Here is a 12,819-nt window from a genome sequence, read left to right as displayed (position 1 = left end):
TGAAAAAAAACATGATAAAATAATAATTGTAATAATAATGATGTATGACTATTGCAGTCCTCTGGTAAAGACAGATACATTCATATCCAACCTTTGGATTTGGGGGTGAATTTTAGTAATTTTTGTTGTTAAAAAAAAAAAAAAGTGAGACTGTACAAATTCTCATCAATGCAAAATATACAACCTGAGGCTGTTTCTTATAGGACCCCAAAGAAAACAGAATCAGTCAATGGTTAAATGTGAGCCTTGTTCAGGGCATTGTGGAGCTCTCCTTCGCTCTTTCCTCCGAGCCCACACTGGGGGAATATTCTATTAAAGTGAAAGACACATCCCATACCTTCAGTGTGGAGGAATATGGTGAGGAAACTTCTTTATGTCTTGACTTATGTCGTAAGTCTTTGCTTAGTCATGTCTAACGTGTATCTATTCTGTCTTTTCAGTACTTCCAAAGTTCGAGGTCATACTCCAATTGCCTAAGTATGTTCTGTTTAACAGTGAGCAGTTTCCGGTTAAAGTTTGTGGCAAGTGAGTTAAAAAAAATAATAATAATAATACAACTTAGACTGTTGGTTTCCCATTTCTGGCAGTTCCATTTCAATGGGTCAAAATAGAACCATAAAGGATTATATTGGACCCAGGGGTGAACGTAGCGTCTCTGCTGCCTGAGGCAAACTGTAGAAACACATAAGCTAAAAATATCATGACCACGGCTACAAGTCAAACACTGTTCAACATTTTGATGACTGATTGTCCCATTTCTGGCCCCCACACAGTATATTCTCCCTTTTTAGGCACCAGCACATAATATTACCCTCTTCTTTTTGACCTTCACACAGTTTACTGTCCCTATTTTTGGACTCCAAACAGTTATATTTTAGGTAAGGATGGATGAATCATTGAAAAAAAAAAAATGCTGTCCCTGAGTTTATGCCAGGAGGAGCCGCCTCAGGTCACCTCATGGCAGGTGCACATCTGATTAGATCCCAATGACTGTAATGAGATCCTCAAGATATCCATTCTTTATGTCCTAGGTACACCTATGGAAAGCCAGTACGTGGGAATTTTACAGTTTCTATTTGTCGTGAGTCTGATAGATATAAGGTGGCTCCTTTATGTGCTAGTTTCAGTGAAAAGGTGAGGTCTACTTTTCCTATATACTCAATATATTTATATTTATGATAGAGATTTCCTCCCCATATCTGATACTTTTTATGCAATTTGTTATACTAGTTGATTGACCCTGTTGGACAGCCCTGGTCCATAAGCTCTGTTAAGCCATATACACCTTGTATAAATGACAGATCACTATTATATACAGCGGAGATAGATAGATAGATAGATAGATAGATAGATGTGCCAGGTAATGGCTTTGGTGAACTTGTCTACAACCAGGGATTGTTCAAAGTCTTCTTCCGGCACATGCTAGTAACCTAGCAGAGCAGAGCAGACTGCGCAGGCGCACAGGCCACGGGAAAATAGTCGCTAACAATACTGTGCAAGGGGCCATTTTCCCGTGACCTGTGCACCTGCTCTGCTCTGCTAGAAGTTACGAGCCTGCGTCGGAAGAAGACATTGAAGATGACGCAGTGGACAAAGAAGGAGGCGGCTCTTGGAGACACTTCTCTGGCAGCGGTGGGGATGCCCTCATTGCTGCGGGAGAACTCATTTGCATAACGGTAAAAAACAGTATTTCTAAGGAACGGCGCGGCGGAGACCACGTCTAAAGGTAAGAGACGAATAGTCTTTCTAAAGGCTATTCCGACGTCTTATAAATAATGTTTTAATGGTAGAATCCCTTTAAAGATATTTGTGCATTTGTTTGTGTGTCTGCATAATAGTGCAAAAGTGCAGTAGTTTTTTTATCCCATGGTTTTCCCAATGGATTGTGAAATCCTTCTACAACAGGAAGTCAGGGAGACAGTGCAGTCTTGTAGAGGAGGACACGTATCCTGGGGTACCCTGGGCAATGTTCTGATGGTGTGGAGACTGGGTACAATAAATAAAGTGGCCTTCGCTTGGCTGGTAGGAAATTTAGGCGTTAAAATGGCATCCCCAAAAATCCAGTAACTGAGACAGAAGTCCCAGTTTGGTGGGTCCCCTTATCTCTTTGCTCTAGTGAGATAGAGACATTAATGAATCCAGAGGAAGGTGAAGAGATAGGGCCAGAAGAGAGAACAGAGTTGATGCAAAAGAGGACAATTTGGTAGGGTAGGAAAGATGTGGTCTTTTTCTAGGACAGGTCTTCAGGGAATTGGTGCAGTGAAGTGGTTCAGCAAGGGCAATAGTGAAGCATCACTTCTAGAATAGGAGGTTAAAGAGTAGTCATTGTGATCGGTTCTGTTCTGTCGCCCACTGGGATTCGCAGGGAGACAGTCCGGTTTGTTTCACATAGTGCTTCTGTGTTGCATCAGTTTCTAGACTTGATGAAAATGAAGTCCCCTATTCTTCTGCTAAAAGTAGAAGTTTCTTAGCTATGCAGTAGATATGTCATAACTATCTTTAATGGGATTACTGGGACACCTGGTGCATTGTAGCCCTCTGGTCTCTCCTCTCCCTCTGACTCTTCTTGTATTGCATACAGATATGCACTCACCGGCCACTTTATTAGGTACACCATGCTAGTAACGGGTTGGACCCCCTTTTGCCTTCAGAACTGCCTCAATTCTTCGTGGCATAGATTCAACAAGGTGCTGGAAGCATTCCTCAGAGATTTTGGTCCATATTGACATGATGGCATCACACAGTTGCCGCAGATTTGTCGGCTGCACATCCATGATGCGAATCTCCCGTTCCACCACATCCCAAAGATTGGATTGAGATCTGGTGACTGTGGAGGCCATTGGAGTACAGTGAACTCATTGTCATGTTCAAGAAACCAGTCTGAGATGATTCCAGCTTTATGACATGGCGCATTATCCTGCTGAAAGTAGCCATCAGATGTTGGGTACATTGTGGTCATAAAGGGATGGACATGGTCAGCAACAATACTCAGGTAGGCTTTGGCATTGCAACGATGCTCAATTGGTACCAAGGGGCCCAAAGAGTGCCAAGAAAATATTCCCCACACCATGACACCCCCACCACCAGCCTGAACCGTTGATACAAGGCAGGATGGATTCATGCTTTCATGTTGTTGTCGCCAAATTCTGACCCTACCATCCGAATGTCGCAGCAGAAATCGAGACTCATCAGACCAGGCAACGTTTTTCCAATCTTCAATTGTCCAATTTCGATGAGCTTGTGCAAATTGTAGCCTCAGTTTCCTGTTCTTAGCTGAAAGGAGTGGCACCCGGTGTGGTCTTCTGCTGCTGTAGCCCATCTGCCTCAAAGTTCGACGTACTGTGCGTTCAGAGATGCTCTTCTGGCTACCTTGGTTGTAACGGGTGGCTATTTGAGTCACTGTTGCCTTTCTATCAGCTCGAACCAGTCTGGCCATTCTCCTCTGACCTCTGGCATCAACAACGCATTTCCGCCCACAGAACTGCCGCTCACTGGATGTTTTTTCTTTTTCGGACCATTCTCTGTAAACCCTAGAGATGGTTGTGTGTGAAAATCCCAGTAGATCAGAAGTTTCTGAAATACTCAGACCAGCCCTTCTGGCACCAACAACCATGCCACATTCAAAGGCACTCAGATCACCTTTCTTCCCCATACTGATGCTCGGTTTGAACTGCAGGAGATTGTCTTGACCATGTCTACATGCCTAAATGCACTGAGTTGCCGCCATGTGATTGGCTGATTAGAAATTAAGTGTTAATGAGCAGTTGGACAGGTGTACCTAATAAAGTGGCCGTTGAGTGTAGTCATTTAATGACTCTGAATCTGAATTATTTTATTCACACAGTTGGACAGATCTGGGTGTCGCACCATTGAGGTCAGGTCTGAACTCTTTAAGATAAGAGAAAATAGCATGCAAAAAAGTCTTAAAGGTACAGTTTCTATTACAGAAGAAGGAACTGGTAAGTCAGATTTATGATTCACTTGGTTGTATCTCAGCTGTGTTATTACAGTATTAGAACATTGTTGTAATTCATCACAAAGGTGAAAAGGAACAAAGAGCAACCTGACTTTATATGGTATAACCGCTGCTTCCAAGGTAGTAGCTATAAAAGGGTGGAAAGTCATAGCAGCATCAGGGGTGTAGCTATAGGTGGGTGCAGAGATATCAGTTTTACCGGGGCCAGGACCCTAAAGGAGCCCCATGAAATATATCACTATACTAAAATGGCACAAGGTACAGCAAGGTACACTATGTAGGGACCCCATTATAGGTTCTGTATGGGGCCTAGGAGTTTCAGGTTATGCCTCTGAGGAGCAGTTACACTTGAACTCCTCTGTCGGACATTGGTATAAAGAAGTTATATTTACATGGATACGTAAATCATCCTGTTAGGGTATTGAGGACGCACCTGACTCCCCAACAGACATCTGTAAATGTTTTGGCTTTCCTTTAGAATCCCAGCACAATTGCATTTTCAGCCTCCTGTCTGTAGGAAAGTCTGCTAAATCAGGCTCCGCCTCTACTGCACTTACAGCCTGATTTGCTTCTATATAATAAGGTGATAATCGCTGGATTGCTTCTATAATATGTATAGTACATTCTGTTAAGAAACAGATGCAAAAAGGATGACACTTGGCCATCAAAACAAACAAACGGATGTCGAGCAGATGCAAAATGGATGGAAAAAAGTCATGTAAATATAGTCTAATACTCCATCTTTACACAGGGGTGGAGCTAACATCAACCAGTCAAACCGAAATAACAAATGTCATCAATAAAGTGCATTTTTTTAATGTAGATAACACCTACATGCCCGGCATCCCATACACAGGTTCGGTAAGCCAACTTTTTTCATATACTACGTAATGAAGGTCAAACTCAGTGTTCATACATTATAATTTCGTGTTCCAGATTAAAGTGGAGGATGCTGGAGGTGTTCCTAAACCAAATGTTACAGTTTACCTGAAAGCTACACACGTCTCGTGGTGCAAGACCTTAGTGACCGATGAGAAAGGCCAAGCATCATTTGCTCTAAATACAACTGACTGGATATTTACAATGATGTTGACGGTATGAGTATACACGTTTATCGACTTTAGGATAAAGGAAAAAAGAAGTACTGTACAATACATAAGAGAATATTACATTTGACAGTTAGTAATGCAGAAAGAACAAATGTATAGAACATATACAGAACATATACAGGACGTGGTGCCAATACATTCCTTAGCTTTTGACTATTGCCCCATGCGTTGCGAAGAAAATACAGTATCTTCATTAACTACTTCTCTTTATATTAATACACAGCAATGTATATGCCGCTAGAGATGGGCGAACCACTTCAGCAAGATCTGGGTTCAACCCAAATTGTTTGATTTTTAATAAAATTGAGCAATTGGGGATTTGTCTGGATTGAGCTGAATTGGGAACCGCGGCATGCATTGCAGTAAATCATTATACTCTGGAATTCTACCTAAGGTAAGGCGAGTATAAATATTTTGTTATTTTTTACACTTCCTCTGGGGTGTGACAAGAATATAATACTATAATAATTTCCCTTCTGGTTCATATCAAACTTGTTCTATCGGGACAATATAAGTAGGTCATGAGATTTGATTATATGCATTCTTCTACTAAAAGAACTTTACGTATTTACTTTTTTAAGGCGGAAACAAGCGTAAGCCCTGAGCCACATGTTCATGGTGAATTTCAGCCAGATTATGGCTCAGCCTCAAAAGATGTCACCTTCTTCTACTCTCGGAGCAAGAGCTACTTGAAACTCAATTTTCCAGATAAGGTTCTCCCATCTGAGGGCCATAAAGAGGTCCATGTGGAATACATCATTAGGCACACGGAGCTGAAAAAGGACAAGAAATTATTCCTGCATTACCTGGTGAGATCATATTGAAAAAAGTCCTATGGCCCAGATTTTCTTTGCTGACTAGTAAATTATCAATGACATTATACAGTATTTCATCAGATATCATCTGTAAAAGAGTCAAGAGTAAGGGTCAGTTCACACGTGAACTGCCCGCGCGGGTTTTGACACAGAGAGAGACGCGGCTCGCCGCGTCTCTCTTGTCAAAACCCGCCCGCCGCGACCATCGCGGTCGCGGCTTTCACCTCCGCTGTCGGCTCAAATGAATGAGCCAACATGGAGGGTGCTGCAGCCGGGTGGAAGCCGTGCGGCGCAGCCCGCGCGGCTTCCGCCTGAAGAAAGAGCATGTCGCTTCTTTTCTCCGCTAGCAGCAGCCTGCCGCTAGCGGAGAAAAGAAGCCCGGCGGTCTCCATAGACCACCATTATAAGGGGAGGTTTTGGACGCGAAATCCGCTGTCAAAAACCTCCCCTTATACTCACGTGTGAACTAGCCCTAAAGGTGATCATTCCCATCCCAGATTCCTATTTAGCTAACCTCCAACGTATTTTGTCACACTTTATTTGGGAAGGTAAGAGATCTAGGGTCCGCTTCCAAGTCATGACCAGACCTTAGACTTAGGGTGGGGCCGGAGTCCCGGATGTTAAGAGGTATTATGTGGCCACAGTATTAGAGCAGCTTAGAACCTGGTGGGACAACTCCCTTAATTGGCGATGGACGGAGATTGAGGAGGATATGCTTGGTGTTCTGCTTCTTAGCTTATTGCACCCCAAGGAGCTTGGTCCTCCGAAGAGGCCGTCCTCCCTTTTAGATGTACGGACTTCTCTCTGGGCATGGCGATATTTATTGTTACACTCCTCCTTGGAAGATCTGGCTCCCCTGGTGAAACTTCCGCTGCTGTACTTGGCAGTGTATATCCCACAACTGGACGTGCGGGGTTGGGTAGCTAAAGGTCTTTACAAAATCGCTCAACTGTTTATAGAAGGCCATCTCAAATTTTTCTCCATGTTGAGGGAAGAATTTGACCTTCCTAGTAACGATTTCTTTAAATATTTGCAAATACGACATCTCTTCCAAACTAACGATGTCTCGAGGCTTGTATTTCCTAAGGTAGCCCTGTGCCTCTGGAGACAGCTGACCCCTACTAGAGGCGGTACATCCACGTTTTATAGCTTCCTTTCTGTCCCATCTGGACAGTCCAAACCCACATGCCTGTTGCGATGGGAGTCCGATCTTGCAAGGCCAATTTCCCTCGAGGAATGGTACAAAGCCAATGGTTTTGTTAGACGCATATCAAGGGGGGCAGCTTACTGGAAGACAGCGCAGAAAATCTCACTACACTGGTGTAGGACCCCTAGCCAGCTGGCACATGTAGATCCCACTTACTGGAAGCTCTGCTGGTGGGCTTGTGGTCAGGTAGGATCCCTTATCCACATGTGGTGGGAGTGCCCCCCGATTCAGTCTTTTTGGATGGCTGTATTTCAGCTCATGTCCTCTGTGGCCGGCCTCAATATCTCGCCATCGCCTGGCTTAGCCCTCTGCTTCTTGGGTGCTGGCGCACTTCCGATTGGCTCCCATACTGTTCTAGGTCAGATCATAGTAGCAGCCAGACACATTATTGCCCGGCAGTGGAGGTCTACGCCTTGCTTGACGGTGAATGAGTTGACGTACCATGTTAACTTAGCCTGCACCTTGGAGAGGATGCTGGCTTCCAAAAACCATTCTTTCACCAAATTTCGCTCCAAATAGACCCTTTGGCTCTCTATTTCGACTACGGGGAGTAGTCCCACTGCCTTACTCACACCCTCTCACTCTGCCCCCCATGCAGTTACTGGCTTCTGATCGCACTGGTCTGGGGTGGTTTGCACGGGCTCATACGAGTATCTATACTACTATCCATTTAGGTTGTGTTGTATAACCATATAGAGCTATGCATTGTTATACTTTGTACTACTTGCTTACTTCGTTGAAATTTTGTTTGTTCTCACATTTATATTGTTGTTGTCCCCCCCCCCCCCCCCCGTCTTACCTCTGCTGACTGTACTTTGTTTTTGTTTAGCCAGATGCCTTATTGTGTATTTAGCTCCTTCACTGTTGGCCACGACTCTCGTGCACTCCATTGGACTTTGTGAACTTGTCTCGGGACATTTTGGCCAGGATACGACCTTCTTGTCCTCGCCTGACCTCGGCATTACAGTCAGGCTGTGTCCTGTTTTTCCCTCCCTCCTTCCCCTTACATTTCCCTTTGTGCCCCACAGTCGTATTTTTTCCTTGATGTTTTTATTTTATTTTTTTATTGCAAATATTCAATAAAAAACAAATTTAAAATAAAAAATAAAAAAATTAAAAAAAAGACTAAAGGGGATATATATATTCTGGGTGACGGTATGATGTCAAAAAATCACTTTCCACAGGAAGTAAAACTTTAGAAAACAAGGTGTTGAGAAAGTAATCCAAAGATCGTGGTGAAGTGAAAGTCCAGGATTTCACCAGATTAGTTGAAAACCCAGAATAATTCCTGCTGTCTACTAGGCTTATGCTAGGTTCACACCTGTCTTTGGGTTTCCATTCTTCGGGTCCATTTGGATACCCCAAAATGCAAACTCAATACACTTAAAAAGTAGTTATAATAACTGCCAATAACTGTAAATCCCTGACAAACACTGAGCATTAAGTTACTTAAAAAGACATAACTAGTACATATTTAGATATCTAGTACCCTAGAAAATAGCAAAGAGGAGGAAACCCTAAGAAGTAAGACTAACCAGAATCTCATTCACTTTTCTGGTACTGTAAAATGCAGTGTTTTTTCCGCTGTATTTCTGCAACAGCCAAAAATTCGGCATTAACACAAGGTGGGTCTTTAGGGAGGATTCACACTACAATTGTTAATGTCCGTTGTCAAAAAATGTTAACCATGGATCCTAACAGATCCATCAAAACTCTGTTAAAATTTGATCTGATTTGATCTGTTGTCTGTTTTCACTAAATTTGTCACAGGTCTGTTATTTTGGTGGAGATAATAACTCAGGGTGTTGGACTTTAAGGTTCATTCAACATAATGGACTTATGATGGATGGGAACTGTCCATTATTTTTTTAATATTAATGTCTATGCTAATGAACATATGACAGATAGTAACGGGTGGTCATGTGTCATGCTGTCCATTATTACTGTCCGTTTTTTTTTCTGCCTATAGTCAGAAAATAGACCAAAAACAGCATTAACGAACACTGACTGATGGTAATGTTTTTGTTTTTTAACCTGATCCAATGCATTATCCTAATTCCTATTATCATCATCTGTTTTTTTTTTTTCACAGTTGGTTTCCAAAGTTTCTATTAAAGATTCAGGCACCATGGAAATTGAAATTGGAGACATGAATGAAGGTAAGGAGTGGACTTAAAGGGGTTGTCCAGTTTCTAATCCAAATATTTAGACACAAATGCTAATGTTAGTATAAAGGAAAGTTGTACAATTTTACAACATACTTTCTCTAGCAAAGTCTCAGTTTTCTAGATCTCAGCAGCTAATATTGAGACCATAGTCATGTGATATATAATTGTTAAGGTTCTGTCTATATATATAAAAATAAAAGTATAAACGCCGACAGAACCTCTAGACTGCGATAGTGACTGCAGTTGAGGTCCACAAGCCCCAGGAGAGCAGCCGTCTGCCTGAGCAAAGCAGCGGTTTATAAGCCACAGTACACATTGAACCAGTTTATCTCACAGGTACGGTTAGTGTGTGTGGCTGAAAATGAACTACCAGTTAACCGCACTGGGTAGTTATGTTTGTGCAGTTCTAGTGTGAACAGGCTGCTATAAACTTTCACCAGTTAACTTCACTGGGAAACCGCACCTGTGTATAGATGCTGTGCGAAGCCAAATGAAGCCTTGAAATAGTTATCTACTTAAGTTCAGCAGAGAGTAGACACTAAAAAATGCTTCACCCTGCTACACAGTAAAGGCTGCCAGGGGTTAAACATCACCCCAGGTCAGCAACATAAAATGCTCCACAAAAGCTACAGTGTCAATACATGGAAGACAGTGTACTCACAGACCCCTACAGTGATAGAGGGATAGACTGCGGACTAGCCTGGAAACTATCAAGGCATAGCCGTACCACGTCAGATCCCTGCCGGCAGCGCCACGGGCTGGAACAGCAACTACTGCTCAGAAGCCCTTAGGCAGGCAACGTGCCTTGCAGCGGAAATGAACTCAGGTCTCCTTGACTTAGAAAAGACAGTTCAGTAAGCTTTCTGGTCCCTACCGGCGGTGCCCTGGTTTAGCCAAAGAATCCTATTCTAGAAGCCTAGTCTGGCAACCTGTCTTCGCCGGAACTTTTCCCTGAACTCCTGTCTTAAAGTCATTTAGTTAAAGTGTGAGCACCCGGCGGACGTCAACTCAAACCATAAAAAGGCAAGTCCCCGCCCCCAGGGGCAGTGGCTATGACCTCACTGAACATGCTTAGTAGGGGAAAAATGGGACTTAGAATTCGAGCGACTCCAAACGGTCTGAGCATGCTCAGTAGGTAAAACACTGGACTTAGACTGGCGAGAGTTGGCGAGAGTTGGATTGACCCGCAGGTGGCGCTGTGCACTGGAAGGAAAACCTGCGGGACCCCATCCTAACAGTAATCCATAGTCATGTGATATACACTCCATGGTCATGTGATGAACACACAGGGCTAGACTATTTTGAGATTTCTTCACTGGCTCTAATACATAGAGGGACATGGAGTTCATCAGGGTATATAACTTTGGATTAGATTTATAAGAGTTGTCCCACTTGGAACCTGGAATATCCAGAACCTTGCGCTACTTTCATTGTAATAAATTCTAGAGGGTTCCCTGAAGATCATGGGAGCTTTTTGCCTTGCTTATTTGTTTAATGTTTTATCTTGATATTCTTTCTGCATACCGCATGTATCTTCTGATATTTCTTGATTTTGTCTTGACCTGATATTGTGTAGTGATCTGTAAGGTCAGCGCCATCCACTCCCAATGACCCCGTGCAGCACCACTCAAAGTCTCCAAGGGTCTGTTTTTCCCAGCTGAAGTCTCTTGATAGTTCTCTGTGATACATTGTATTTGACCTAAAAACATTTCTTTTAGGGGGAAATATAGACATAATAAGGCATGTAAAAAGTAATAGATACAACTTCTTTGATGGAACCCGTGCTTATAATTTATACATATGTCCATACTGTGGCATGATGTGGATTAGGCATTATGAATTCATACAAAATGAACATCATGATCAAGAGATCATTCAGTATGGGAGAGGTGAAATTCTGCAGAGAAATGGGACTATGTAACTGCTATTTGTTTTCAACCAATAACAATTTTTTTTCTATCACAGGTATCCATGGAAAAGTCACACTGAACCTCCCTATAAGTGCAGACACTTCTAAGACTCTCCATGTCCTTGCTTACATCTTCCTGCCTAATGGATATATAGTAGCAGATATGAAAAAAATCAATGTAGTTAAACATTTCAAGAACAAGGTAAGTTTTTTGCTTCTGAATTTTAGCAAAATATTTTGTGATTGAGCACAATATATGAAAGACTTTGATCCCTCTCCCATTTGAAATAATTTTTGTGGCATAACCAACAGTTCTCTATTTAGTTGGATCCTGCAGTCATGTGTTTCACCCTTCATGTGTTCTTAATGATAGGGTTGTAATATCTGCTTTGGCAGGGTACACAGAGATAAATTGCCCTTTAAGAAATTATGCTTTAATTTATGGGCTAGTCTGGGTCTTTATAATCCCCCTCCATTTCTCTCCTCCTTGCCAGCTATTAGTTTTACCTTGCTTTTGGCTCCCTTCCCTGTTGTTGATTGTTTTTTGTGTTCATACTTGTTTCATACTGATGACCTATACACAGGGCCAGAAAACCCATTTAAGTTGTAACTTTTTTCCAGGTATCAGCTGGGTTTTCCCCACATGAGGTTCTTCCAGGATCAGATGTGTCTCTCCAGGTTGGGGCGGCTCCTGGGTCTCTCTGTGGTCTGCGGGTGGTGGATCAGAGTGTCATGCTGATGAAACCAGGGGAAGAGCTGACGGCTGACAAAGTAAGTGATAATTCCATTTATTGTACAGCAAGTAGGCTTATTAAATCCAGGGGCATAACTACCAGGGTAAAAGCGGTAGCAGCTGCTGCAGGGCCCAGGACATTAGGGGGACTAGTGGGCCCTTGATGTGTTTTTTTTTTAAACCCATCAAATGTTCGCCTTGGGGCCCCACCATTCCTAGTTATGCACTGATCAAAGTTTTATTTTAGTGTGATGAAGTAAGATTTGTTTGGCTACTACTGGTTTTATACATTTTACACTGTATATTCGTGTCACCAGAAACTGCACAAGTGTCCAGCAAATATACAGTACCAGTTAACTGCCCTATGTAAGGTCAGGATATGAAGGGACATGTCAACTCTCATATTAGCCCAAATGGCACACTATCCAAAAAATAAATGCTAAAAACTGACCTATAGACTTGTATTGGGTCCATTAGGTTAATTCACAGACATTTACGTGTATGTACTCAATTCTTCTAAAAATGGATGTCAAGAAATATGCTTTACACTGTGTGCATGAGGCATTATAGATTTGCTTTACTATGTAAATGTTAGGGCAATTATTTTTTTTTTTTAACCTGTAACTAAAAAATCCAAAAAGATCAAATGAAAAAAGAAACGTACGCAATAGTCAGAGTTGAAATTATATACCTAGTATTGTTGTAATACATAGCAATGTGCTTATTTCTATATACACTGAAGGGCCACTTTATTAGAGACACCTTCCAAACTTCCCAATACACTATTCAATGAGTGTCTCTAATAAAGTGACCATTTATTAGTGGCCTAAAGGACTGCTGGGATGACAAGCTGCTGACCACTGAGCATTCCCGTGGCTTGCCCCCAGCGATCCCACACTGAT

The 12,819-nt window shown here is 42.3% G+C and overlaps 1 protein-coding gene across 1 annotated transcript in view; it reads left to right on the top strand.

Moving 5' to 3' along the window:
- LOC142219115 (alpha-2-macroglobulin-like) overlaps nucleotides 1–12,819 on the top strand; it is a 36,342-nt gene that overhangs the window by 3,511 nt on the left and 20,012 nt on the right. Inside the window, exons 6-15 of the mRNA XM_075288082.1 lie at nucleotides 204–357; nucleotides 441–525; nucleotides 1,032–1,134; nucleotides 3,845–3,959; nucleotides 4,728–4,837; nucleotides 4,913–5,071; nucleotides 5,667–5,894; nucleotides 9,200–9,266; nucleotides 11,241–11,386; nucleotides 11,806–11,955. Of these exons, the coding sequence (XP_075144183.1) occupies nucleotides 204–357; nucleotides 441–525; nucleotides 1,032–1,134; nucleotides 3,845–3,959; nucleotides 4,728–4,837; nucleotides 4,913–5,071; nucleotides 5,667–5,894; nucleotides 9,200–9,266; nucleotides 11,241–11,386; nucleotides 11,806–11,955 (1,317 nt within the window). The remainder of the gene's footprint in view (nucleotides 1–203; nucleotides 358–440; nucleotides 526–1,031; nucleotides 1,135–3,844; nucleotides 3,960–4,727; nucleotides 4,838–4,912; nucleotides 5,072–5,666; nucleotides 5,895–9,199; nucleotides 9,267–11,240; nucleotides 11,387–11,805; nucleotides 11,956–12,819) is intronic.

The sequence above is a fragment of the Leptodactylus fuscus genome, chromosome 10, assembly GCF_031893055.1.
Source record: "Leptodactylus fuscus isolate aLepFus1 chromosome 10, aLepFus1.hap2, whole genome shotgun sequence".
Lineage (NCBI taxonomy): Eukaryota > Metazoa > Chordata > Amphibia > Anura > Leptodactylidae > Leptodactylus > Leptodactylus fuscus.
The sequence above is the reverse complement of the archived record's forward strand: the minus strand, read 5'-3'. Positions and strand labels throughout refer to the sequence as shown.